At 30.9% G+C, this 27,815-nt stretch overlaps 3 protein-coding genes and 1 long non-coding RNA gene across 6 annotated transcripts in view; 3 read left to right on the forward strand and 1 right to left on the reverse strand.

Annotated features, from left to right (window-relative positions):
• LOC109346366 (lipid phosphate phosphatase 2-like) lies at positions 1,459-14,161 on the forward strand. Of its 2 annotated transcripts, none has more exons than XM_019585888.1 (8): positions 1,459-1,610; positions 3,244-3,470; positions 3,574-3,661; positions 3,768-3,877; positions 4,091-4,184; positions 5,221-5,409; positions 5,494-5,553; positions 6,324-6,873. In XM_019585888.1, exons 2-8 carry the CDS (start codon positions 3,252-3,254, stop codon positions 6,506-6,508), a joined length of 945 nt encoding a protein of 314 aa, XP_019441433.1. In that variant the 5' UTR covers positions 1,459-1,610; positions 3,244-3,251; the 3' UTR covers positions 6,509-6,873. The 2 variants fall into 2 exon arrangements, 1 of the variants encoding a protein (XP_019441433.1); XR_002107513.1 differs by lacking the exon at positions 1,459-1,610 and adding an exon at positions 14,149-14,161 and having other exon boundaries at positions 3,157-3,470; positions 6,324-6,616.
• On the forward strand, positions 8,645-12,812 carry LOC109346364 (amino-acid permease BAT1 homolog). The gene is made up of 8 exons (XM_019585884.1): positions 8,645-8,939; positions 9,046-9,306; positions 9,853-9,871; positions 10,011-10,230; positions 10,325-10,503; positions 11,133-11,422; positions 11,510-11,639; positions 12,414-12,812. Exons 1-8 carry the CDS (start codon positions 8,851-8,853, stop codon positions 12,759-12,761), a joined length of 1,536 nt encoding a protein of 511 aa, XP_019441429.1. The 5' UTR covers positions 8,645-8,850; the 3' UTR covers positions 12,762-12,812.
• Positions 15,057-18,362, forward strand: LOC109346365 (zinc finger CCCH domain-containing protein 15-like). 2 transcript variants are annotated; one of them, XM_019585887.1, is made up of 4 exons: positions 15,057-15,201; positions 15,491-16,262; positions 17,625-17,964; positions 18,041-18,362. In XM_019585887.1, exons 2-3 carry the CDS (start codon positions 15,498-15,500, stop codon positions 17,952-17,954), a joined length of 1,095 nt encoding a protein of 364 aa, XP_019441432.1. In that variant the 5' UTR covers positions 15,057-15,201; positions 15,491-15,497; the 3' UTR covers positions 17,955-17,964; positions 18,041-18,362. The 2 variants fall into 2 exon arrangements, with proteins under 2 accessions (XP_019441432.1, XP_019441431.1); XM_019585886.1 differs by having other exon boundaries at positions 17,625-18,362.
• Positions 22,111-27,815, reverse strand: part of LOC109346367 — an 8,316-nt gene continuing 2,611 nt past the window's right edge. Inside the window, exons 2-3 of the long non-coding RNA XR_002107514.1 lie at positions 27,581-27,585; positions 22,111-22,289 (exon numbers count right to left, since the gene is read on the reverse strand). This is a non-coding gene — a long non-coding RNA (uncharacterized LOC109346367). The remainder of the gene's footprint in view (positions 22,290-27,580; positions 27,586-27,815) is intronic.

Genomic DNA, 27,815 nt, shown 5'->3' on the forward strand with positions numbered 1-27,815 from the left:
TTGTAATTAAATTGCGATAATTTTAATTAGTGGGTTGTTTATGATGAATTTTGTTCAAGTTGGTAATATACCAACTTTAAATTGATAAAATCGTCTATCACACTAAATTTTCTTATTTAAAAAGATATGTAGGCCCTCACCCTGCCATGTTACGTGCTTGCATCAATTAAATTTTTTTGGTCGCACAGGAATTATAACTTTTTCTAATGTGTGTGGAAAGTTGAACAAAAATGTCAAATTGTAATTATTTAAAAAATATTAAAATAAAACTAATTAATGATTAGTCAAAGGAGAAAAAGGGAAAAAGGATGAAGATATAAATACTTTATGAAAACTAGCATGGATTGACTAGTTCGTCGTGATTATGACATCATTGGTATAAGACTTTAATTCTATTGGTTTTGTATTAAAATTAGGGCAATATGGTTCGATTAGGAAAGACAAAAAAACCTGACTTGTGGATAAAAACGGATTTTATGATATCTGCCACGTGGGTACTCGTGAATTCATATATTTAGTTTTTAATTAAAATTTTATATATATTTATAATTATTTTAAGATTATATATCATATATATTATTATTATTTTATAGTAAATTACATTATTATGATTATAAATTTATCAAATATATATTATATATTCACATAATAATTATTTTTACATATTAATTATTATAAATTATATAAAATATATAATTAAAATAAAAAAAAATCGTTAGGTACTTGCAAATACCTACACGGGTGTCTACAAATATTGCGGGTTTGAAAACAGGAAAATATTATATATATCCACTCGTACCCGTTGTTATTATCCCTAGGTTTGAGTCCATTAATTTTAACCTAAAAATGATGACTTGGTCCATTTGATTGAGTGAGTTAATCAATTTATTTTTAAAAATTGTCAGAATAATATTAAATATGATGTTTTCAACGTCTTTTTAGTTATGTGTATAATTTATTAATTTATGTTCTAACAAAAAATATAGAAAACTTATTTTTGTAATTTTATTGTGATTAAAGTATAAAATATGTGATTTTTCAACTTATTTGTGGTAAAGAAATTTTGGATGAAAATCATTTAATTATTGGAGGGGATCCATTTATTACATAACTAAATTAAGAAAATTTAATCTACATCTTAGTAATCCTATGAAAGTTTAATGATTCAAGTTTATTAACCAATTCAAATAAGAAGAACTATTAAATTAATTTTTTATAGAATGAAGGATTAAGATATGTGTATATCTAGAGTCCCTTTCTTTAATTATATACCTTAATTATGGCTCTGAGCAACCTAGATTTTGGGTAGACCATTATATATAATGAGCCTGTCGCGTTACCACCTTTGTTGTACGTGTATTCCTTTTCCTTCTCCCTTCATTTTTGTATTATTTTCTCCCTCTCCCTCTAAAGTCTAAAGACATTGATAAAGAAGGAAACAAACTCGCAAACGACCTTTCACTTCTTCTTCTTATTCCCATTTTGTACTCCTCTTTCTTCTTTCATTTTGAATCTCTCTTTCCTCTCTCACACACATCTCCAAAGTTAAAATTCACACTTCCCTAATCGTCTTCTCCGTAACATCGAATCTCTCGCACTTTCAGTTCCAGGTAACTTCCCTCATCTCTCTCCTCATTGCTACATATATATATATATATTTATCTGCGCGCTTTGCTGTGTCTACATGCTACTATATTTCACAGGCTTTCTCTTTCTTGTCATTCATTATTCTTTTCTCTTCATTTTATGTTTAGTTTGTGTTTCGTAACTTTACCTTGACGTTCACTTTCACCCCTCCGATAAAATATGCTTGTTTCCTGACAAATAAGAGAGAGAGAGAAATGACCTGTTGGATTTGTATGCAGAGTTACCGTTCCATCAGTGGTTTGAATTAAGATCCTCGAGTAGTGGTGGAACGTGAGGAGAAGAAAAGCTTAATAAAATTTATATTTATTTAATTAAAAAATAATTAACAATCTTAACTCTTCAACAAAAAAAACTTAGTGCCACGTGTTAATATCTTTTACGGCAGAAAGGATATTCACCTAGGTGGTTTACTTATAGTTTGATCTTATAGGATGAAATCATCTCTTTCTAGACTAACTTTGAGTCTCATTCAATTAAAAAAATTAACTTAATTAAAAATATATATTATAATAATATAAATTAATATTTTTATATTATTCTATGTAGTTTAGTTGACTAATTATATTAGGTGTATTGATTAGTGTTGCTATTGATTTTTGTCCTCTTTTCTTAATTTCTAAGTTTCTCCACTATAAAAATTAAAATAACACATTTAATATTAACAATATTACTTTATGAGAATTATATATGAGTTTAAAATTGATGCACAGTTAGTGTAAATTTTTTTACAATGTTAATACATTAATTAACCATTGATTTGTGTTATTTTTGTTTAAAAGTCAATAATAATTAATATATAAATAGTAAAAATACTGACAGCATAAAAAAATACTTACACTGTCAGTATATATATATTAAATCTATTATATATACATGATCATGAATAAACTTTAACTTTAGTGATTACTTAAAAATAATGTCTATCATACATTTAACCCCGGTTATAAAATCTAATTTAGCCAAATAGGTAGTTCAATAAATAGGATTATCTCAAATTGGAATTTGAAATTAATATCAACATTTTATTTTAATATAAATAATATTATTATTTAATTCGAATAAAAAATATAATATATATATACATATATGTATATTTATTGTATCTATACTTCTATATTATATATAAAAATATGATGCAACTACCATTCAATTTCAATCTCATATTTTGCCATTAATAATTTTTGAAGTTTTACAAAAAAAAAAAGGAACATACAATCTTAAGTAAGCACCATTAACATGATAATTATTCATCGCAGGACATTGTAATAATACAAATAATTGAGCAAACTTCTTCCAATATTCTACTCTTAATCCTCAAAAAATATTGCAAATAGTGGGACTTTCAGGAGGTAATACCATAGCATGTCCCACCCAACTGTAGAAAAGTAGCAATATTAGATGCAACAGAAAAAAGGTGATCCGTCCGAACATATATATTGAAGCCGTCTTCATAGTAACATATATACTGTCATTGTGACTATCTTTGTTTTGTGCTCTTTCTCTGTTTTTGCTCCTACTGTCGTATTTGCTTAAACTTGTAGTGCTTTATTTTTCGGATAATTCATGCTAAACTTCCTATTATTTTGTCATCTGCAGCCAAAAAAATGACAGAAAGTCGGTTGTTGAATACTCATACTATCAAATCACATGGAGTTAGGGTGGCCAGAACACATATGTATGACTGGTTGATTCTTTTGCTTCTTATTATCATTGACGTTGTCTTGAATATAATACATCCATTTTACCGTTATGTTGGAGAGGGGATGATGACAGATCTCAGATACCCATTGAAACCTAATACTATACCCTTTTGGGGTGTTCCAGTATGTTTTACTACCAATAATTATATCCTTATCAAGATTCATATAGTATATGAGTATATCCTTATTATGATTATGAACTCTAGGATTTCATTTTTCTCAACAGTTAATAGCTATCGTGTTGCCACTGGTGATCATTCTTGTTTACTATTTCATTCGAAATGATGTTTATGACTTTCACCATGCTATATTGGGTACTTACTCATCCTTATAAGTTTTTTTTCACTTTGTCCTATACTCCTATCTATCCTATATAGCAGAACTTTGTTATACTCTAACCCATTTCCAAATCTTTATCAGGTCTTCTATTTTCTGTGCTAATTACTGCGGTGATAACTGATGCTATTAAAGATGCTGTTGGACGACCACGACCAGATTTCTTCTGGCGCTGTTTCCCTGATGGAAAGGGGGTAAGTTTTCGTTGGAACTTGAAGAATGAAAGACACATTAATGGGGTCATTAATATAGACTTTTTGGTGTGAAATGAAAAAACTGTCACACAACACAATTTTGAATTTTATGGGCTACCAAGATTGTCTTATTATTACCACTACTGCATGATACATGTTACTTATATAAAACATTATGCTCAATAATTATGCCTTTGGTGCATCACACATCAGGTGTTTGATCCAATAACAAGAGATGTTAAGTGTACCGGAGAAATGAGCGTAATTAAGGAAGGGCATAAAAGCTTCCCAAGTGGACACACGTCTTGTAAGTATTCTTAGTTATCTTAAAGTCTATATATGTGCCATTTTTAGCTTTTACGTTTTATAATGTTTTGTATCCTCATGGGACAGGGATCTATATTTTCTTTGAGTGGTTTTGTTGCCTCCTAATAGGGATGGCAACTGCTGGGCTGATAGTATTTTTCTGTGCCCAAATCTGCAATATTTGTGAGTACCCGTGCGGGTAGCGAGTAGTTGCGGTTATTCAACGAGTTTTTACTTTTAATTATATATTTATATAATTTATAATAATTAATATGTAAAAATAATTGTTACATGAATAATATGATAAATCTATGATCATAATCAAATATATATAATTTATTGTGAAATAATAATAAAGTATATAATATATAATATTAAAATAATAAAAAATATATATATAAAAATTTAACTAAAAACTAGATATATAAATTTGCAAGTACCCGCGAGGTGGGTATCACAAAACTCACTCTTGTCCATAAGCTATTATTGTGGGTACCCGTAACGGGTATTTCCACCGTACCCATGAATCGGGTTTTTTTGGTCATCCCTCCCTCCTAATGTCAATATGAGTGGAATCTTAGGATAAAGTTGTTCCTGATTATAATATAACTTAGAAGATCTAGCTTGAAAGAAAAGAAGTTACTAGAATTTTTTTTTACTTCTTTACTTAATCATACTACTTAAGGTTGAGATTTTGGTACTTTGGGAAATATTTATTTTCTCAAGCTTGTGAATTAGCCTTGTTGCATGGCCAAAAACTGCTTTGAGTTAGGTGTACTTGTTTGTTGTTGGTCTATTTTGGGAATGACATGTTTGTATGGTTTACTCTGATAACGTATAAGTTTAATAAATTGTCATTGTATCATTTATATTTAATTATTATTGACCCTTAAAAAAAGTAATTCAAATAAATAATATGGCGACAATGTATAAATCTTTATAATAACCGTGCATAAATATTGCAATTTTTTCTAATTTACTGCTAGTTAAATAAGGGGTACAATATAAGCTCATAAAGTTTCATTTTTTGTATGCAGGGTCGTTTGCTGGTCTTGGTTTTCTTGCTTGGTACATATCCGGAAAATTTCGGGTATTTGACCGCAGGGGCCATGTTGCAAAGCTCTGTCTTGTTTTCTTACCAATCCTCTTGGCAGCTCTAATTGCTGTTTCTCGTGTTGATGATTATTGGCATCATTGGACGGATGTGTTTGCTGGAGGTCTTATAGGTTTGTTTATTGAAGGAGCTAGATCAATTAAATATTTTATGGAACCGTTTTGCAATGTTTCTTATACGAACTTCTTTTTTTCAGGGATAACAGTTGCCTCCACTTGTTATTTACAATTCTTTCCACCTCCATATGAGATTGATGGTATGTCCATGAATTGTTCCTTTCATCCTTCTTCTTTTTTGGTGAACTGTTCCTTCAATCTTTTATATGTTGATATTTCTAGTCTCTAAATATATCACTAGTTGATCCTTTCTTTTATATTGGATGAACACTGATTTTACTCAGTTTAATACAATTTTTCTTTATAAAAAAAATTGTGTTGATATTTTTGTGAAAATTTGCTTTTATTCCTGTTCAAACCTAGATCAGCATAACTCTATTCTATATGGGTCTGAAATTTTAGGCAAGGATTCATTTTTAAGTAATTGGATAGGCCCAGACTTTGTGGGCATAATGGGAGAGTTTTATAGTCTAAGTAGGACCTTTCACGTGGCTTGTGAAGGTGGCAAATATGTTGTTTAATTTTGATACAAATTTATGCATATCAGTGCTTATAGCTTCGTTGGCATATCTTGTATCTTAAACTATTATAATTGCCTAACAGCAATGCCTTAATCTCTTATAACATGTTGGTGTTCATAATCCTATTCCATCCTGACATCTCTAAGCATGTTAATTTGCTTGTGGTTTTTAAAATTAAAGTTACTCCCCCAAAGTACTTGTCTGCCTTATTACTCTTCTTATTGTCAATTATTTTTAAGATGAGAACTTAATAAAGCATGAGAACAAGTAAGTCACACATCCTATTTGGGATGAAACATTAACAAGATTCATGTTTTGAACAACAATATCCATTAATTAACTTCATATTTTTATATGCTTACATATTTTATACCATTGTGTATGTGTAGGTTGGGGACCTCATGCATATTTCAAAATGTTGAGTGAATCTGGGAATGTTAATGACATTCCTCAGTCCCAATCTTCTGAGCTTCAAACTGTATCTGTGCATATCCCACATCTTCAACAGGATGAAAACACACAACGTTCAACTGAGATTCAAGCCCACAAAAAGCAAAACACACTACTTCCATGAAGATCTCGGAAATATCACCATATGTCATTTGTTTTGGTTGAGATGGTTTTTGCATTAACAATATCTTGTTACTTTTTTCTCTTTTTTTGTTAGCTTACTTTGTTAGTTGTCATAATACTTGTTTTATCACTTTGCCTCATGTGAAATTATAGAGGAAATTTCGTACACCAAGTAATTTCATAGCAATAAAGTCACAACTTATTTTTTACCAGTATAGCAATGTTTATACTTTATGGGAACTCTTCCACTATACAAACATCAATTATGATAAATTCAACTCCATCTCCTTCAAAATAACATTCTAATTGCTTATAGAAATTAATGTGCAACCTATACGTATAACCATAATATAATTTTCAAAATAAAAGCATGTGATTTTTGTGACTAATAATAAAAATATTTTATCAATACAAAGTCATGAAAAAAAATCCTCTCCAAGGCAAATTCTTTCTTTTGTATTAGTAACTAAGAATAAAAATTTCATTTCATTATATAATATAAGAATAAAAATTTCTTTTCATTATCATATCATATTATTTTTTCCTTTTATTTTAGATGCACTATGACTCATGAAAAATATTATAACTTAGCTGGATAAAAATATTCCATTGACTTTATAAAATCATGATTAATTTTCCTTCCTCCTCCTCTCTTTCTTTCATTTTCAACTTTTTCTTAATAGATCAAAAATAAATAATTTAATAACCAAAAAATAAAAATATATATTAATTATCACTTAATATTAAATATTAAAACCTTTATAAGATATATTTTTGGTTATTACCTTTATATATAAGATATTAAACTATATTTTGGTGGAATACATATATATACACGTGTTAATGCAAATAAGAAATAATGCAATGGATGTTGACCTGGAATCTATGGTCCCCGAGATTATTAATATATCATCCCATAGTCAATGTAAGTGGGTAGACAATAATGACAAGCACACTCTTTAGGGTTATGTTTGTGTTTACCTAACTTCAAATTATAAATCCAAAACTCGAATTCAAATTAAGTATAATTAAAAATTATGATATCATTTCTAAATCAATTAGATTTTTGGTAACCCAAATTCAGCAGAAATCTACGTGAAACATGTATTTCTATGTATATATATATCAAATTTATATATATAAGTTATATATATTTATATCTAATTTTGTAATTGTATATATATTAAATAAAATCTGATTCTGAAAGTTGAATTCGGAAAAATTCCGAACTCAATTACATTATATCAATTTTTTCATTAAATTGAGTTAGGTTCATACACTTAATTCAATTTTGATTGTCACCCTAATAGACAGAAGACTTCAACCAATAAGTATGAATCACCATTTTTGTTGCGGTAGGGATGGAATATGGATCCAATTCCTGTTAGTAATCTTTAAAACGTTTGCTCTACAGATTTCGTTGATTTTTTTATTATTAAAAAGGAACGCATTTAATTTTAAATTATGTTAGGTGGGTACCCAAACTTTTAACGTCAACATCTTACACCTTCTTCATTTATTTGGGGTTTATATTGTCCATCAATTTTTGCTGCCAATACACCCCACCAGCTCTAAACTCCTTAATTTTCAACTATAATTCATTATAAAAAACTATTCACCAAAGATATCAAATCCGAGTTACATTATTCATTATTATCAATTTTTATGAGTATATACTTTAGTATATAGTAGAAAGTATTTGATCTTTAATCATAATGTTTCAATTCTAACCTTTTATTTTTTTTTAGGATCAAAACCAAAATGTGTATCTATAAGAGTGAAGATATCTAATGGTTTAAATCTTTACATACTAAGATGAGTTGGAGTAAGAATAAGTTTAAAAAACTTACCTATACTAAGTAGATCCTCCTCCTATTCTAAATAGGTTAAGATCTATGATTGAGATGTAGTTTTTTTAGGTTGAAGGAGAGAATGAAAAGACTTGTTTACCTTCCAAAGTAATGATTTTTTCCTTTTTTTTAATTTTTACCCTACAAAAACCCAACTTACTGAAAATTAGTAAATGCCAAATTTGGACCACAACAATGCAGCCACGGGATGTGTTTAACATTTTCAAAGGAAAGAAATGCATGTGTGAAAATAAATGAAGGGAACACAAAGCAGGAAAAAAAGACAAGTTATTTATGTGTAAAGAGTGACACCACAATTTGCCAACTTGCATTCTTATTCTTCTCTTTCTCCTGCTTTAACGGAACACAGATTTGTTTTATTGGTTTGTTATAACCAAAGTGAGGAGTTCCTTTGATTCGTTGATTAACTCTTTGTCTACTTCACTCAAGTTTTAAGGTTCGAAGTTTCATCAGTTCTGATCAAGATCATAACATGACTACAAATGATGTTCCACTACTTGATTCTGGACATGCCCGTCTTAACCAACTTGGTTACAAACAAGAGTTAAAGCGTGATCTTTCGTAAAGTCCCATCCTTTCTTTCATGGTTTTTCACTTTGGATTCATTGGAGTTTGCATGAATTAATTCATGTTTTTTGTTTTTTTGGTTCATTAATTCCAATGGCAGGGTTCTTTCAAATTTTGCATTTTCATTTTCTATTATATCAGTGCTAACTGGTATCACTACCCTGTATAACAATGGGTTGAACTATGGTGGCCCTGTCTCAATGGTATATGGGTGGCTTGTAGCTTGTTTTTTCACAATGATTGTTGCACTCTCAATGGCTGAAATTTGTTCATCTTATCCAACTTCTGGTGGTCTTTATTATTGGAGTGCCAAGCTTGCTGGACCTAGTTGGGCACCCTTTGCATCCTGGATTACTGGCTGGTAAATGTGCCCAATTCCATGTTTCCTCTGTTCTTCTAAACTAGGCTTATTTATTTGGTACTATAAATATAAAAAAATCTCCAAATAAAGTAGTGTTTGGTAGACAAAAAGGAACATAACTTCAGTGTGTTGGGTGTATTCTATAAATAGAACAAAATAGGACAAAAACTGAAATAAAATATTTTGGTTCAACCAATAGAATTTTTTTGTCCTTTTCCATCTTGTTTGGTTCATGTACCACAAACACTAAAAAGTTATCTGAATCTGGTTTATTAACGGGTAGTATTAAAGATTCTCCAATTGATTATTTTTAATTAGTGGAGCACAATGGATGAAGATACTTTAGATGTCCTAATCTGATATATTAGTGTGTAGTATATTCATCTACAATTATTCTATCTAAGGAAGGTTATCATAAGTCAAAATACCTATTATGTTTTTAAGGATTGCCTCCTGTGATAACTGTGCCTAGACCAAAATCCTATACACTGCTATGTTTGCTTTCCTACACTGATTCATCTGAAAATGGCTTCTCTTTTCTCGCAGGTTCAATATTGTTGGCCAGGTATTCATGAGAAGTAAACTATTCTAGAATACAGAATTTCAACATCATTCACTTTTCACTGTGAGGTCAAACTTGTGTGGGATGTAAATTTTTAATGATCAACTTTAAGCTCTAACTTTTGATTTCTCTTCATTTGCAGTGGGCAGTGACAACAAGTGTAGATTATTCACTTGCACAACTAGTTCAGGTTATCATTCTTCTTAGTACTGGTGGAAAAAATGGGGGAGGATATGTGGCATCTAAATATGAAGTTATTGCTTTACATGGGGGAATTTTGGTCCTACATGGTATATTGAACAGTCTTCCTATCTCATTGTTATCATTCTTAGGACAATTGGGAGCTGCATGGAATTTTTTAGGTATGAAGAGTTTTCTATTTCATTTTTTTCTTCTATGTTTTGTTCTGATAGGAAAGCCTTGTTGCATCTCTAATTAGATGGTACAAAATTTCAGGTGTTTTTCTTATGATTCTAATTCCGTCTGTTGCAACTGAAAGAGCTAGTGCTAGTTTTGTTTTCACTAATTTTAACACTAATAATGGAGCTGGAATCAGCAGTAGACCCTATATATTTCTCATAGGACTTTTAATGAGTCAGTATACCCTAACTGGGTATGATTCTTCAGCACATATGGTAAACTTCTCTACTTTTGATTCATTTTCACAAAATTTGTTGCCTTGAAAAGCTTTTAGAAATTTGGTTGTCTAATAAATACCAAGCCTCTTCTGCATGATCCTTTTAGACATTAGAGTGATTCTCAAGAAGAATAATGAATTGTTAATCTTGTCTTGTTATCAAGTTAAACTTTTTTTAGTATGTTTTACTAGTTGAATTCAGGATCTGCCACTTAATTGTGGCCCAGTTTAAACTCTTTCTGTGAGATTACAAACATAAGCATTGCCTTGAGATTTTAGGGCCAACTTTTAACCAGTTGTAGATGTAGTAACATGAAATTGGTGAGTGAGGATATGTTTTCTTCATGAATTAGTTCACATGATCTCTGTTCATTTCCATTGATGGATGGAAGTTACTTAATGATCTCAATAAATATCATATTGCCACTTTTTTATTAGGCCATTGTTTATACCCCAAAGGTTAAACATCTACCATTTACCTATTGTTGTTTCCAAATCAAAAAGCTTTTTATCAATAGTCATAAAATAAGTGTAAAAAAATGTGTATAGAAAAGTGTGGTGAGAAAATTATGATTTAAATGATCTACACTGACACTTCTAGTTTACTGTAAACTTGTGTATTTTTAGACAGAGGAAACCAAGGATGCTGATATAAATGGACCAAGAGGAATTATTACTGCTGTTGGGATATCAATTATTGTTGGATGGGGTTACATAATAGGCATTAGTTTTGCAGTTACTGACATCCCTTACCTCTTGAGTAAAAATAACGATGCTGGTGGGTATGCAATAGCTGAAATATTTTATCTAGCATTCAAGAGTAGATATGGCAATGGAGTTGGGGGTATTATTTGCTTGGTAATTGTTGCTGTTGCCATATTTTTCTGTGGTATGAGTTCAATTACCAGTAATTCAAGGTAAGCTATCTGCACCTGCTTTTATTGCTATTTCTCAATGAGAATGAATCTTTCTAGGCTACTCATAATGGCTTGAACTTCATACAGGATGGCTTATGCTTTCTCTAGAGATGGGGCCATGCCATTATCATCATTGTGGCATAAGGTTAACAAGCAGGAAGTCCCCATAAATGCAGTTTGGCTTTCCGTCATTATATCATTTTGCATGGCCCTCACGGTATGTATTTTATATCAAAAGATGATTTCATTCTTAAGAAACTAAAAATAATGTTTTCTCTACTTTGTTGTCAAATTAGTACTTTTATATTGAGAAGTGTGTGCTTATAACTTTGGATTATGAGATTGTTTCTTATGATTGTGAAGTTAGCTGAAAGTTGTGGTAGTGTAGTTGAATGCTTAAGTTTCCTCTAATTCGGCTATTTTTGGCAAAACTAAGTTAATGGCTAAGAGATTGTAACTTAAAATTGTGAAGTTAAGCGCTAGTTGTGGTATTGTAGTTAAAAGCTTAAGTTAGCTGATTTAATTAGAATTGTTTGATAAATTGGTTGTCCAAGCAGTTGAAATTTATTAAAGGACTTAAAAGGACATTATATTGATGTAACTTTTCATTTGATGAAAAATTTAATGGCACTATTGTCCAAGAATTACTAACAGCTCATGTCTCAAGACAAAAGCTACAATCTCCCTTTGTTGGTAGTTTACCAAATAGCTCTACAAGCCTAAGTCAATAAACTATAATCTCTTAAATCAACTTGTGTTACCGAACATGCTCTTAATTATGATACACATTTATTTTAAAGATTTTTTACATTACATTCATTGATCAGCAGGTCATTGAGAATGTTTGACTGAAACAACTATCTTACAAGTCATACATGTGCATTACAATATATGGTTATTAAAAATGTAAAAAAACTTTAAATGCATCAATATTAAACTTTCTTAATAGTTCATTCTTGCCAAGTCTCTAACAATTCCAACTTTATTACAGTCTCTTGGAAGCAAAGTAGCATTTGATGCCATGGTGTCCATAGCAACGATCGGCCTCTATATTGCTTATGCCTTACCTATCTTCTTTAGGGTGACCTTGGCACAAAACCGTTTTGTTCAAGGACCATTCAACTTGGGTCGTTATGGCATCATAGTTGGCTGGATTGCAGTTCTTTGGGTTATGACTATTTCTGTGCTCTTCTCACTACCTGTTTCTTATCCAATAACACTTGAGACACTTAACTATACCCCTGTTGCAGTTGGTATTTTGCTTATTATTGTAATTTTGTACTGGGTAGTCAGTGGTAGGTTTTGGTTTAAAGGCCCTGTAACTAATATAAAAGATTGATGTTGTGTACATAGTTAAGTGAGTTGAGCACAAGTTCAATATGATGTTTTTGAAAGCCACTGTTTGTAATTCTATTTTCCTATCAATGTTAGATTTTTATCTTTTGCATTATGTACTAATATGAGCTTAACTTTGATTTTGTGAGTGTGCATCCAAGTCAGAGTTAAATGTGATATGAAGCTAGCAATGGTCGTATATACTACTGAGTCTAGAAGAAAATATGATAATTAAGGCATGAAACTCTTTTTGGGTTGGACCTTAAGTCATGATAATTGGTTCTCTCTTAAGAAAAATGAGAGAAGTATTATTACAAAACTCATTACAAGATGGTCTTAACCTGATTCTTCATTGCTAGAACCAATAGATGTGTCATCAAGCATTTTATAAAACTCCCAAAATGCCGCCTTTGGATGAAGTATTATCAATATAGTATCAGTTACCGTAACGGTCAACATACTGGTACGGTAGTACCCATATAGTGGTATAATGGATAGTTGATCAAGCTAAGGTGTAAGATGTCAATGTAACAATATACATCTCTGTCTCTGAAATCAATTAGTTTTTCATCGTATTGCTGTCTTTCTGTCATGAAAGGACTCTTTGGCAGCTACATTCATTACTATCTCCCAATTTGATCATGAGAACCAGGAGGATATGAATCCTCTTAGCCAGTACTGTCCAAGAAGCATGGATTCTCCACCTATAATTCAACCATTTGAGACAACTATATCATTCTCCCTTTCGAGATTCAGTGTTGAAGCTGAAAGTAGTCCTATTGATCAAGATGACAGCGCCCTTTCTCCCATCGCACGTGTAGAGCCTAGAGGAAATGTCACTGTGAAGTTTAAAAAGAAAAAATCTCAACTGTAAGTACTGAGTGCTTAGTTTCTCCCTTTGTTGTAGTCTTGATATGTAGATATTTTACTTTTGTTACCATATTGATTTATTAGACAATAATGCATTTTATCACTGGAAATATGAATTCATATATGCATTTTTTGTATGAGGAAGCATGCGCACTTGACCAACTGATTTTTCAGTTCAGTACATTCATTCTTTATGTTTTATGACAAGTTTCTGCATAATGTACTACTTTCTACTCTGAAGATTTAATTTGTGGGTGTGTAATTAGGAATAGATTTCACACAAGTACTTCCCTAAATTGGAGTTGAGTTAAAGTATTACCTACTCTTGAGTAAAAAATGTGACACACGTGGTATTGGATTGAAAATAAAATATTATATGGAAATAATTTAACTCAAGAGTATGGAAAAAACTTTACTCAAGTGGCAAATGGAGCAAATATTCAAGGAAATTTACTACAATGGTGAAAAAACATGTATGCATAACTGTTATGTTCCTATGGATCTGATGCAATGCAATAAAGGCATGAATTCAATCTAAGTTTAGGACTGTGGTCTATATAAGCAGCCATTTTCACTTGCAGGAATTGGAACTAATAAAGGGATATTTAGTCCTTACGTTATTATGAAACCCAAGAACAACTAACTCGGCTTTTAGATATAATATTAATAGCAGCATGGCCGAAGCTGTAATGAAAGTGAAACACAATCTTACAATTTTTTTTATTATTTGAAAAATATAATATTTGAGAATAATTGTGTGGCCAACTTAACTACCATGACACATGATAAGGGATTCAGCTATTGGGCATAGAAATCAATGTAGGGAATGTTTGGATGTGTATTATTATTTCATTCAACAAACCAGTGGATATTAGATTTTGATAGAGTAGCGATTAGACTAAGAGGTTGATGTAAATGTGATAAAGAAGCAAACCTTTGCCCTCCAAATAAAAAGGCCATGATGTGTTCTATCTTCCTAATTACATGTTTCTTAATTCACTTCTTGACTTGAAAATTGGAAACCTCAAAGCCAAGACCACCAGCCAGTAATAACTAACTTCAAATTTAAGCATCATATAATAAAATACTATTCTAACCGCAACTATGCACCTTGAATATAACATCATTTGTATAGAATTAAATTGTTAATGCTAATGTTTATAATAGAAAATAACTGTCTCACTATTGATAAGAGGACCATAAATTCATAATGTTGTTAAGGTTTAACATGAAAAATGATAAGAGTTGCAGAATCAAATCATTACTCATAATTGATAAGAGTTGCTAATTCTCATTGAACTATGTAGAATACAGAGAAAGAATATACACTGTAAAAATACGAAGGGCAATGCTTTCAGTTTCTTTAGAATTGAGCGGGGCAATTCGGGAAAACCAACTCACCAGCCTGGAAAATTAAGGGTCGGAGAGAGCATTCTGTTAGAAAGTGTGTTGGAGACGGTTACACCCTTGCACCAAACACACACCACCACTACTACTATATAATCCATTCTCCCCTTCATTCTCTTTCATATCCCTTTCTCTCTTTGAAATCCACAACTACCTCTCACTCTGAGGTAAGGGTTTCTCATCGTCTTAGTTACATTCTACATGCAAATTCTATGTATCTTCGTTTCTTTTCTCTTTCAGTATACTAATTCCTTAATTAGAGTAATCATTTTATGAATATTTATTGAGTTATATGTTTGTTGTTTACTTAGGTCACAATAAAGTTGCTGTGAATTTTTTATCGGCGATTTTGTTATCTGAAATTGATATATGAGTGAATGCGATAGAAATGTGCTTAGATCGGTTAATTGATCGTCAAGTTTCACTAAATCTTGTTATCTTTGCTTGATTTTGCAGCGAGAAAATGCATGATAAGGATGCTTTTTCTCCCTCCTCCAATGATGGATACGGCGCCAACGCCGTCGCCAGCAGTCAAATGCAGTCAAACAGCGCCGCCGCCTTTGCTTCCTTTTACTCTGCTTTGCTGGATGAAAATATTCCGCCGTCGATCTCAGCAAGCTGCAGCAATCTCGGCGGCAGCGCTGTCTCGCTTTACCCGTACTCTTCTGATGACTCGGGAACTCAGAGCCATGGCTACGACTCGTGCTTCATCCAGAAACACCAGGACATGGTGAATCGTCACAGCATGTGCCTCACTCGCCTCGTGGAAACTTCTAAAGAGGTCGAAACTCTGAGACAAGAGAACGCGCAGCTCCGTGCTGCGGTCGAGGAGCTGCAGAAGAATCTGAACCTCGTGATCCAGGCCTCGTTGGAGAACCAATTCGGTGGTGAAACGCAAACGACACCGTTTGATGTGGTGCATGGGTTCCGTGGGTTTCACGTTGGGGATGGGAAAGAGAACTGCGCTGATTGGAATATTAATATCAATAATAGTAATCATAATAGTAAGAATGAGAAGGTGGATATTTCGGAGGAGAGTCCAACAAGCGTGATTGAGAATAACGGTGATGAGGTAAAGAGGTTCGCATTGCCGAAAAGCATTTCTGTGAGGTCAAATGATTACTTGAAGACTCAATCTGCTGCGGTCGTTCCTACAAATACCACTGCCATGCGCGCGAAGGGGGCTACTCGCCCACGCGCCTCCACCATCACTGCTTCAGATGCTGTTGTAAGGATCTCATACACTCACACTTTACTTGACTTCAATTTAATTGATTAAGTAAGACCAAAAGAATTTTTGAGTGATTAATTAATAATTATTACAATAATAAAATTCTGTTGCTTTACGTTATGATTATTGCTTTTATCGTTATTTACCGAACTTGACTTGCATGTTAGTAGCTAATCCTTTTTGTTTCCTTGCAAAAGAAGTAAAACAATGCTTGTCTATGTCATGGTAGCTGCAACTAACAGAGTAGTTTGGTTGTTATTGCATATGGGTGTGCTTGTTTTGTAAGAGTGCAAATATTCTTTTTCATGGGTCTCTCTGGATTTTGGAAATCCACAGGATTGGAACCTATCAACCTAGTTATAAACATTAAAAAACATCACTGACTAGCAAAGCAATAAAAACGGATTGAATACATTTCATATGTATGATGAGATTAAGATTTGTATAAGATTATAAGATGAGGTTTCAAAGATTTCTCGATTACATCAATTCTGAATATTAGGATTCTACTTGTAAACAATAGGTTTCATCTAGTATTAATGAAATGGTGGAATTAATGCATATGTGATAGAAAATTACCAGTTACGATTAAGAGAAAATTTTATATACAACTATAAGATATGTAATGTTATATGGGTTGAACATTGAACAGTATTTTGTTAAGAAGAGAATAAAATTAATAGAATAGATATGAAAATGTTGCACTTAAATAAGTGAACATATTAAACAGTATAGAAGAAGAAAATTTGAGTAGCTCTAATTTCTAATATAGAAAAAGTGGTAGAATCTTATTAAGTTGATTTGAAAGGAAACTGGTTGAAACTCTCATAATAAAAAAGAGTATATTAAATGAAAATTAGTTTAATTTTTAGATGGGACAAAAAAAATGAAAATAGTTATAAAAAATTTAAAGAGTAATGATTCTTATAACTAAATACAATTGATTACTATTTACTTATTGTTTTATTTATCTGATTTTTTTATTAGTTAAAAGAATAATATATCGAGAAACAAATTAAAATACTTGTGAGGTGACGATAGCAATGCCAATTTCTACGATAAAATGGATATGCACATATATTTAATATTTTGTATGATGAAATCTTATTGTTAGGAATATGATTGGAAATAAAAGGTATCATCTTTATTTGTTGAATAATTACTATGTGGAAAGTACATGTAATAGCTAGCAACCCACCGTGTGTCCCGAAATATAAATTCAAATCTAGAAAATCTTTTGACAATGTATTGAATGCAGTAACATGGTATTTTAAATGCAACATCTGGTGATAGTTTAGATTTGTTGATTTAGATCACTATTAAATTGTTGAAAATGTGCGTATGTTGCAATGGGTGCAGCAAAAGGTGTATGTGCGTGGAGGGCAGAAAGAGGAAGAACCCCTTGAGATGGTGGTGTACAACCAAGGGATGTTAAAGACTGAGCTGTGTAACAAATGGCAGGAAACTGGGACATGCCCATATGGAGATCACTGCCAATTTGCTCACGGCATTGGGGAGCTTCGACCAGTCATCCGTCATCCACGCTACAAAACTGAGGTATGCAGAATGGTCCTTGCTGGGGTTGTATGCCCATATGGCCATAGATGCCATTTCCGCCATGCACTCACTGAACAAGAGAAAGCTTTATCACAGCCTAATCCCAGAGCATTAATCAAGCTGGATAGATAATATGTCATCACTTAAATGCTGATGACAACGCTTATGAAGTCTCATGGAGTAAGCAGAGATGTTTACATGACTCAGACCAAACACAGTACGTAATAATATACTTGATTCTATAATTACAAACATGAACAAGCATGAGCTACAAATAAATACTTTGTTAATGAAAAAAAATAAGTGGAAAAAAAGGGAGGAGGCTTGCTGCAACATGAGATCTACAGCAGGATTAATGTGGGTGCGTCGTCATATCTTGTATTTCTTTTTTCCCAGTAAGTATGACATTTTGAACACCACGTACCTAATATGTTCGGTAATATCAAGTGAACCAACCGAAAGGAAAATACTCTTTGTAATGACGCTATTTGATACTTTGCATAGTCAGTAATTTCAGATTGTGGTTGCAACATGTTTCTAGTTGCTATACTTGACTTTATTTGCTTATCAACTTTTCCATTTAGGCTAAGGGTTCATGGAATAAGCTTCGCACTTAGTAATTTTAAGCATTCACTGCGTTTCCTGGTTTTACCTGCATTCAGTTGAAGATTGATTGGGTATTGAGTCAAGTATAGTCTGGTTATAATTGCCTCTCTCTCTTCTTTTTCCAAACCATCCCTTCTGAAAAAATGTTTATGGACGGGAAAGGGATGATATCATCCCTTCCTATCATGCCAATTTTTGTCATGTGAATATTCAACTAGACCAGAAGAAATGATCAAATGAGGAAGGTTCCTAACTTTTTAAAAGTGTTATTTTGTTTTTTAACATTTGTATCTAGAGATGATACGTACCAAGAGGAATTACTATTATCATATATATTTGGAGTAATGACTCTGTTAATAAAGAGTCACTAGTAACATTTTTATTCATTCAAAATTATATTTTTATTATTAAAAATGTGTAAAACAATTATTTATCTTTTTATTAATGGAGAATATATTTGAGTTTGATGTAACTGAGATTCCAAGATTTTAAAATTTAAACCAATATAATTTTAAATAAATTAATTCAACCCATATCCCTCTTCTCTTTGTGAGACTTTTACGGTACCGACAACCTAACTCTCTTTCTCTCCCAACAGTGAGATTCATTCCCGTTTTTGGTCTTCCAACCATAGCAAAAGTAGTTCAACGAGGATAAGACTAAAGGGTTCTATTATTTATATACATATAATACTCTTGTATAGGTTAGTATTCATATGTATCTTTTTTTTTGTTTCTTATTTTATTGGAAAAGGAATGTTTGAAACAATAGTATATTTGTGTAGAAAACAAAAAAATACAAAATTGCAATGTCCAGATTTAGAAATCTGAAGGCATCAATTCCCATGGATACTTAAGAATTTCAATTGGGAAATTGAAGAAGAAGAAAGAAATATGTCGATTGGTTGTTTTTAAAATGTCTTTTGATTCTAGACAAATATGAAGATTTTTGAAAGCTGAATAAAGAGATAAGAAATACAATACAGACAGAGTTTGTTGAGTTTGGTTGTGCCCTTGTGGGTACCGAAAGGGTGAACAGGAAGAGAAGAGGGATACAATTTTATTTAATTTATTTAAAATTATATTGTTTTACATTTTAAAATTCCGACCATTAAAAATTAATTTATCACATATCTTAATCTTATTATAGTACTCCTCTCAACTACACAAGAGGATCCAAGACTCAAATATATATGATAGTAGTAATTCTTCTTGGTAAGTATCATCTCAAACATTCCTTTCCTAACAAAATAAGAAACAAAACAAGTTATAAGTATTATATGTATATAAATAATATAACCCCTTTAGCCTTATCCTCGATGAACTATTTTTGCTATGGTTGGAAGACCAAAAACGGGAATGAATCTCACTGTTGGGAGAGAAAGAGAGTTAGGTTGTGGGTATTCCAATAGTCCCTTGAAGAGAAGAGGGATCTGAGTTGAATTAATTTATTTAAAATTATATTGTTTTATATTTTAAAATTGTGGTCATTAAAAATTAATGTGCCACATGTTCTAATTTAATCATAGCATCTGCCTCTTCATTACCCAGACTTATATTTGGGCTTCCCAATGCAATGATGGACTCCAATTCTTTCAATGACTCTATGTGAATATGAGATAAATGAAATTTCTTTTTTTTATTTACAAGTAATTTATAATATAGACAGTTAAAAATTTATTTATGCTCTATGTCATTTGTATTCAGTATTAAAGAGTTTAATATTTGAGAAAATCTTCAATCCTCAATAGTATGATATTATTAATATAGTTTATTTTAGAGTTAATTATACTGACACCCCTGAGTTTTAGTGAAATTGCACAAATCACCTCTCACTTTTCTACACCTATACAAACCCCTCATTTTTATACTTTCATTACACTGACCAACCCTGCATGAGAAATAATGTAATTTTGTGAACAAAAAATGTGATAAATGCAATTAAGTTAAACAAAACATGATATATTATGGAGACAAATCCAAATAATATATGAGTCGATACCTCTTTATTATTTTTGGTTCATTACGATATAGTATAAGAGCGATTTAAACAATATTTTTTTAGAATTGTTGATGCATTTTGTAACCAACAATAATAAAGATACATTAATTTGTATATTATTTGTATAAGAGCGATTTAAACAATATCTTTTTAGAATTATTGATGCATTTTGCAAAGTTGCTCGTATTTCATCTTACTTTTCTCTTGTTATTGTTGAGCAAAATTGCTCATATTTCATATCACTTTTTTCTTGAGCAAAATTGCTCATATTTATCATGCCAATAAACCAAGATGATATTCTACTTGAGCATTGTTTTCAAAGAAAAGAAACAATCATTCTTTCAACACTTTGGTGGTTCTTCCAATCTCCAGATCCAACTTTTCACGTTTGTTATCTTATACCCAAATTGAGAGTTAATGGTATTCACTCTCCAACTTGAGGGGATGTTAAAGATGACTCATTCTTAGTTAGTTTTTTGTTATGGTAGTTAAGATTAGTTTTACTTTAAATGATAGCTTGGATTTCAAGCAACTACCAATTTTTTTATTGTATAAATTCTCTACATTTTACCTTTATGTAGAGTTAATTTCAATAATAAAAGTTCAATATATTTTCTTCTCTTTTCGCTCTCTCAAATTCCTTCTTTCTTTCTTGTTGAATTATGAAGAAATTAAGAATTGTGTATGTAATGAAATAAGGGGGGAATAAAATTGAAAGATGACATGGTTAAAGAAAATTTGAGGGTGGGTCTGGTTGAAGATGAGGAGGGGTTTATATTCATTCTTGGGACTTTGAGATGGATGGGTCGTTGGCTGTTCCGTAAAAATAATTGGGACAGGTGCTTAGTATAAGTGACCAAGGTCACTAATCATCGTTTTTTATTTCAGATGTACTAGTTCACATTATCACATATACATAATATAATATATATATATATATATATATATATATATATATATATATATATATATATATATATATATATATATATATATATATATATATATATATATATATATATATATATATATATATATATATATATATATATATATATATATATATATATATATATATATATATATATATATATATATATATATAAATATATATATATATATATATATATATATATATATCACGTGACCAAGTTCACATATACATATGTACCCAAAAAAGTTCACATATCCATGTTCAAGGTCGCATGTATTATACATAAATTTGATCATGTATATGTAAAATATATATAAAAAGGTTAGGTGCATATAAGTAATAGAAAAAAAGATGTATATAGGAGTAGTATAATAATTTTTACACTGTCATTGCATCTACCATTTATTTTTAATTATTATTGAATTTTAAATAAAAGTAATATAAATAAATGATAGATGATGCATTAACTGTGTATGATACATAGATTTTATATTTCTGAGTTTGTTTGTGGTATATGAAAAATAATATTTTTTGATCATTTAAAGGGGTAGAAATTTTGTTGTGGGGGTTGAAATGAAGTCCGAGGCTGATAAATGGTCACCTTTGGACTGGGCCAAGTCAGGCTTAGAGCCCCAAGCATGTATAATAGAATTGAAAAGGAAAGTGTATCGGAAATGAGGAAGTAGGATTAGAATATAGAATAGATAATGCCAAAAGAGGATGACGAGGATATCATTGGATTGTGAGTAGATTTATTTTGAAGGAAGGTTCTGGATAGCATACGTGTCCCTATCTGTATCTGAATAAATAATAGAGGGTTTCTCATCGTTCTCCACATTCCACATCTGGCTTGGATGAAAGAGGGAAGGGAAAAGGGAGAAAGAAGTTGAGGAAGTAATGGGAATGGATGGATTGACAAAGCATATCTGATGAATACACCTTTGCCAATTCCACCCATGCCTATTATTTCCTTTAATTCCTCCCTCTCAACTCTCCTCTTCTTCACTACTCTAATGTTTCTGGTAAGGTTTCTTCTTTACTCTTTTGTATATATTTTTATATTCATGATATTGTTAATCGATGGAAGGTAAAAGCATAAGTGGATCCAAATAAAACGAATCGATTAAAACAGAATTTCTTTAGGAGTTTCGAATTGCTTTTATAAGGAACTGATTTGATCTGATTTAACACGTAATCGCTGATGTTACTCCTTTTATATTTATAATACTGTTCTATCATTCATTTTATTTTGTATTTCTTTCCTTTGCATTGTTGTATGTATTATATCTATAGCACAACAACTCGCCATGTTAATTCTCCTTTATCATTGAAAATAAAACCACACTTAAATCGCGTAAATAAAAAATTAATCTATCCAGACCAAATCTCGATCGTTCATTGGAATTTTACATTGCAATCCTTATGCTCGATTTTTGTCATTTGACCCATTGAATCAAACTAAACCACGTCGAAAGGTTAAGGTTCGATTTTTGTAAGTGTATCCTAAAAGTAATTAAAATAAAATAAAAAGAGGCTGTTCCCGATAACAGGGAGGTAATAGGGTCGATTAGACAAAATAATTGTCTCTACTGAGTACTGAGAATAGAGAAAAAAATGTACCTAATTATATTGTTGTATTATCTACACACTCTACTATATTACATAGATATTATATTTTTTCCTAGGACAGGTTTTGTTGATCTACATTTTTATTTTGCTTGGAGGATAGTGAAAATTAGTTTATTTGGGGGAAACTTAGTTTTCAATTTGCCATTGCTACCAAAGTAGATTTATTTCATCACCATAAAATCACAAATATAAAAAGTTATCGTAGTTATGATTCAAACAGATTTGTTGGGAGGTTCAAGTTGGTCTCAGAAAGATGAGATTGAACATGGTAAAGACTAGAGATCAAGACGTATGACCACACGCAAGATTATGGATTTAAAGTTGATGCGTTATTTTTATTAGTTGGCAAAAAAATTTAGTTTGACACCGGAGACAGAAATTTGGGGAGGGAGAACCTTTGCTCTATGTGGTGGTGTACTGTTATAAATTCTATTGTAAACTTTCATGCATAAACTATTATGAATATACTAATCTTTTTCATAAAAATAAGTAAAAGGAAGTTTATTCTTCACATGGACGGAGAACTCTTATATCTAAGTGAGTGTACTTTTTTTATGAATTTCTCCACATCTATATAATTATAGACGGAAAATTTACTTTGTTGGTGCACCTTGATCGAAAAATTACGGTTTTGGTGCACCTTTTGAAAAAATTACCAGTTTTAGGGTAAATCGGCAACCTCATTGCCGATTTATAGAAAAGAAATATTTTTTAAATGTACTCCCCCTAACTCGGCAATAGGGGGAGTTTTTACCAAATATATTATTTTTTTAATCTCCTCCCCCTAAATTGGCAATGGGGGAGGAGTTTTTCTCAAATATTTTTTTTTAACCTCCTCCCCTAACTCGGCAATGGGAGAGGAGTTTTTCAATAATTGACTTTTTTTTTAAATCTCCCCCCTAAGTCGGCAATGGGGGGAGTTTTGTAATAATTTTTTTTTTAATTTTCCTCCCCTAACTCGGCAATGGGGGAGGAGTTTTTCAAAAGATTAAATTTTTAATTATCCTCCCCCTAACTCGGCAATGGCAGTGCCGATTTCATTGGAAATTTTTTTGGCCAGAATGAATCTCGGCAATGGCACTGCCGATTTTCATTTACATATTTTGGCAATAAATACTATGCCATCAATATTTATTGTGCAGAGCAATATTATGCACTTAATGAATATAATTAATGAATTCAACCACTCACTAAATTAATGAATATTATGCACTTAATGAATATTGTGCAGAAACAATATTCAACTAAATTTAATGAATTCAACCATAAATATATTTAATTCGGTCAAACAACCTATTGAATTATCCTCCCCCTAATTATATTCATTAAGTGCATTCAATCTTTTGAAAAACTCCTCCCCCATTGCCGAGTTAGGGGAGGTAAATTAAAAAAAAATTATTACAAAACTCCCCCCATTGCCGATTTAGGGGGGAGATTTAAAAAAAATCAATTATTGAAAAACTCCTCCCCCATTGCCGAGTTAGGGGAAGAGGTTAAAAAAAATATTTGAGAAAAACTCCTCCCCCATTGCCGATTTAGGGGGAGGAGATTAAAAAAATAATATATTTGGTAAAAACTCCCCCCTATTGCCGAGTTAGGGGGGAGTACATTTAAAAAATATTTCTTTTCTGTAAATCGGCAATGGGGTTGCCGATTTACCCTAAAACTACACTACTTTGGTAATTTTTTCAAAAGGTGCACCAAGACCGTAATTTTTCGGTCAAGGTGCACCAACAAAGTAAATTTTCCAATTATAGACGTTGATTTCTCTCTCTTGACCTATTTCTTAATAATGCATTAATAGTGAAGATAATGTACTTTTTGGTTGATTAGAATGATGACCTCATCCTTAATTTTTAGGTTTTGATAAGGTGTTTTCATCATATATTTTTATATAACATGTAAGATAATTATACAAATAGGCATTTCACTTATATCTATTAGATTCCATTTATTATTTAAATAAAAATAATATCAACATGATTTAGCTGTATCATTTATTATTAAACCATTATATGCTCTTAAGCTGCTGGTTGATAAGTATTTAATTATTTAAAAAAATGAAATATTTAATACTTATATCTTGTGCTTAAGACTTACAAAATCTGAAAATCATCATAAGCTTCTTTCAACATGAAGACAAAGATAATTAGACATGAATGATGTGTCAAAAACTGATTTTCCTAGAAACTTAGTGGGTGAAGGCTGTATCATAGGGATGGGGATCACAATGTCCCCATTCATGTCTTATTTGATGTACCAAGCCAATCATAGAGCTTCATTCCTTTAAAAAGAAGAATTATAAAAACAGAAATTAATATTTTAATATTATTTTGTGATGTTTAATTAGTTCGGGACAGGGAGACGGGAAAATTGTGGGACAGGTGATCCTTGTCCGTATCATAGAGTTTGGCAAAGTTTTGTGTTTGTCCAAGCTTAAAAAATCTTTACCTTTATATAAGTTAAGAGTTTGACTATAGTGAAGATATTTATTGAGAGTGATAGTCATACACCTTAAAAGTGAGAAAAAAATTGGTTTGACATCGGAGGCAGAGAAATTTGGGGAGGGAGAACTTTTGATGTATGTGGTGGTGTACTATACAATTATAAATTCCATTGTAAATTTTGCTGCATAAATTATCATAAATGTACTAATCTTTTTTATAAAAATAAGTAAAAGAAAGTGTATTGTTCTCATGGACAGAGAAGTTTTATATCTAGATGAGTATACTCTTTTATGATGTTGATTTCTTCACATCTATAGAATTTTGGTTTCTTTTTCCTGACCTATTTCTTAATAATACATTAATGATTGAGATAATGCACTTCTTAGTTTGGTAAATTGGGGATCACATCCTTAATTTATAGGGCATAATAAGGTGCTTTTATTATATATTTTTACATAACCATTCATGTAAGATGATTATACAAATAGACATCTCACTTAACATAATATTTATTTGACTACATTTGAATAAAATAATATCATAATAAAAGGATGTTTCTTTCATAAATTAGTAAACATAATTTAATTATATCTTTTATTATTAAACCATTATATGCTCTTAAGCTGCCGGTTAAAAAGTGTTTTAATTATTTTAAAAATGAAATATTTAAGAGTATTAAATCTATGCATTGACAGTGTAAAGATGTATATACAGATAGTGCAGCATCCACTGTTCATTTGAATTATTTTTCTGAAAAGTATGTTTAAAAATAAACAGTGAATGATACAATGACAGTGTAAAAAACTTTAAACTATTAATGTATACATCATTTTCTAAATATTTATCTCCTCTACTCAGTAAAAATGTGACATGTGTGCTATTTTGTTTATTTTTAAAAATATTTTTATTGAAAAAGATGAAACGTGACACATGTCATGATTTCTCTATAAGGAGAAGATAACTTATCTCCTATATTAGGAGATACTCTATTCCCATTTTTAATACTTATATGTGTGCTTAGGACTTGCAAAATCCTGAAATTATCATAAGCTTTTTTCAACCTGAAGACAAATATAATTAGACATAAATGATGGGTTAAAAATTGATTTTCCTAAAAACTTAACTTAGTGGGTGAAGTCTGTATCATAAAGTTCGCAAAGTTTTATGTGTTTGTTCATTTGGCTAAAAAAATCGTTACCTTCTTTGAGGATTTAATACCATTATATATTATATAAGTTAAGAACTTGATTTTAGTAAACGATATTTATTGGTGTGACACATATATCTCAAAAGTAATTAGTTTCATATTCATATAGTGATGAGATATAGTTGAAAGTACAAAACTAAACAAGTGAGTCATTTGTTGAATGCAAATGAATGATTTTTATTTATTTTTAACATGCCCCTTGGGTGGTCCTTTTGGCTTGAAGTGTTGACCAACTATACTTTGTAAAGTAGTTTAATCCACCAATAATGTATTGATCTAGTGATATAAGGCTATACTAAATCCATAAGATGATAAAAAGTCAAGGGTTCGATTCCTAAAAGTGACACTTGTTGGTACACTAAAAGTCAATGATAATCACATATCCAAAAGTGATTAATTCTTTACCTAAAAGGTAATGGGATACACTTGGTAGTATAAAAAGATAGTTTAATTTTTATTAAGAAAATTGAGGATGATAATAATGAAACTTTTGACCATTTGGTCATGTCAACTCTAATATCTATCTATCTATTAACAATATAATAAAAAAAACTCTTTCATGCTACATGTTACTTTCTTCTTCCCTCACGTCACATATCACTTTATCCTTACATTTCTTCCTTCATGCCACATGTCATATCCTCCTCACATATTTTTTTCCTACTTTTTATATATTTTATATGCTAATAATAATAAAAAAATTTATTACCTATATAATAAAAAAAGCTCCCTCACATACATGTGTCATCACCTCCTTCAATTGCCACATGTCACACTCACAACAAAAGTTTTTTCCCTCAAAGAATTCTACCACCTCCTATACACCCCACCACACCATAACATTGGTTATTATCTCTTGATACATCTCTTTATCATTTATTCTTTTTCTTTATTCCATATTTTCTCTCTCTCATTTTATTACTAATTAGAGAACCTCATCTCTTTTTCACTCCTTCATTTCATTACTCTACTTTTCTTCAATCATTTTTCTCTCTTCTTGGTTTATATCATTCTCTCATTTCACAATTTCTTATTTTAAAATGATTTTATGCATGTAGATCTATTCATTGATTTTTTTCTTTGAAGATGTTGTATTAAAATCTTTTTTGTTTATCTTGTAGATATGTTATTATTGTTGGATAACTAGAGGAGTGAGATGTCTCTAATGA

The sequence above is a fragment of the Lupinus angustifolius genome, chromosome LG04 (assembly GCF_001865875.1).
Source record: "Lupinus angustifolius cultivar Tanjil chromosome LG04, LupAngTanjil_v1.0, whole genome shotgun sequence".
NCBI lineage: Eukaryota > Viridiplantae > Streptophyta > Magnoliopsida > Fabales > Fabaceae > Lupinus > Lupinus angustifolius.

Bases quoted from the DNA above. Each gene is read 5' to 3' on its own strand.
- LOC109346365 (XM_019585886.1), top strand. From the start codon at position 15,498: ATGCATGATAAGGATGCTTTTTCTCCCTCCTCCAATGATGGATACGGC. The intron at 16,263-17,624 runs GTAAGGATCTCA...CAATGGGTGCAG, and splicing joins TCACTGCTTCAGATGCTGTT to CAAAAGGTGTATGTGCGTGG.
- LOC109346364 (XM_019585884.1), top strand. From the start codon at position 8,851: ATGACTACAAATGATGTTCCACTACTTGATTCTGGACATGCCCGTCTT. The intron at 10,504-11,132 runs GTAAACTTCTCT...GTGTATTTTTAG, and splicing joins ATGATTCTTCAGCACATATG to ACAGAGGAAACCAAGGATGC. The intron at 11,640-12,413 runs GTATGTATTTTA...ACTTTATTACAG, and splicing joins CATTTTGCATGGCCCTCACG to TCTCTTGGAAGCAAAGTAGC.
- LOC109346366 (XM_019585888.1), top strand. From the start codon at position 3,252: ATGACAGAAAGTCGGTTGTTGAATACTCATACTATCAAATCACATGGA. The intron at 3,471-3,573 runs GTATGTTTTACT...TTTTCTCAACAG, and splicing joins TACCCTTTTGGGGTGTTCCA to TTAATAGCTATCGTGTTGCC. The intron at 3,878-4,090 runs GTAAGTTTTCGT...ATCACACATCAG, and splicing joins GTTTCCCTGATGGAAAGGGG to GTGTTTGATCCAATAACAAG.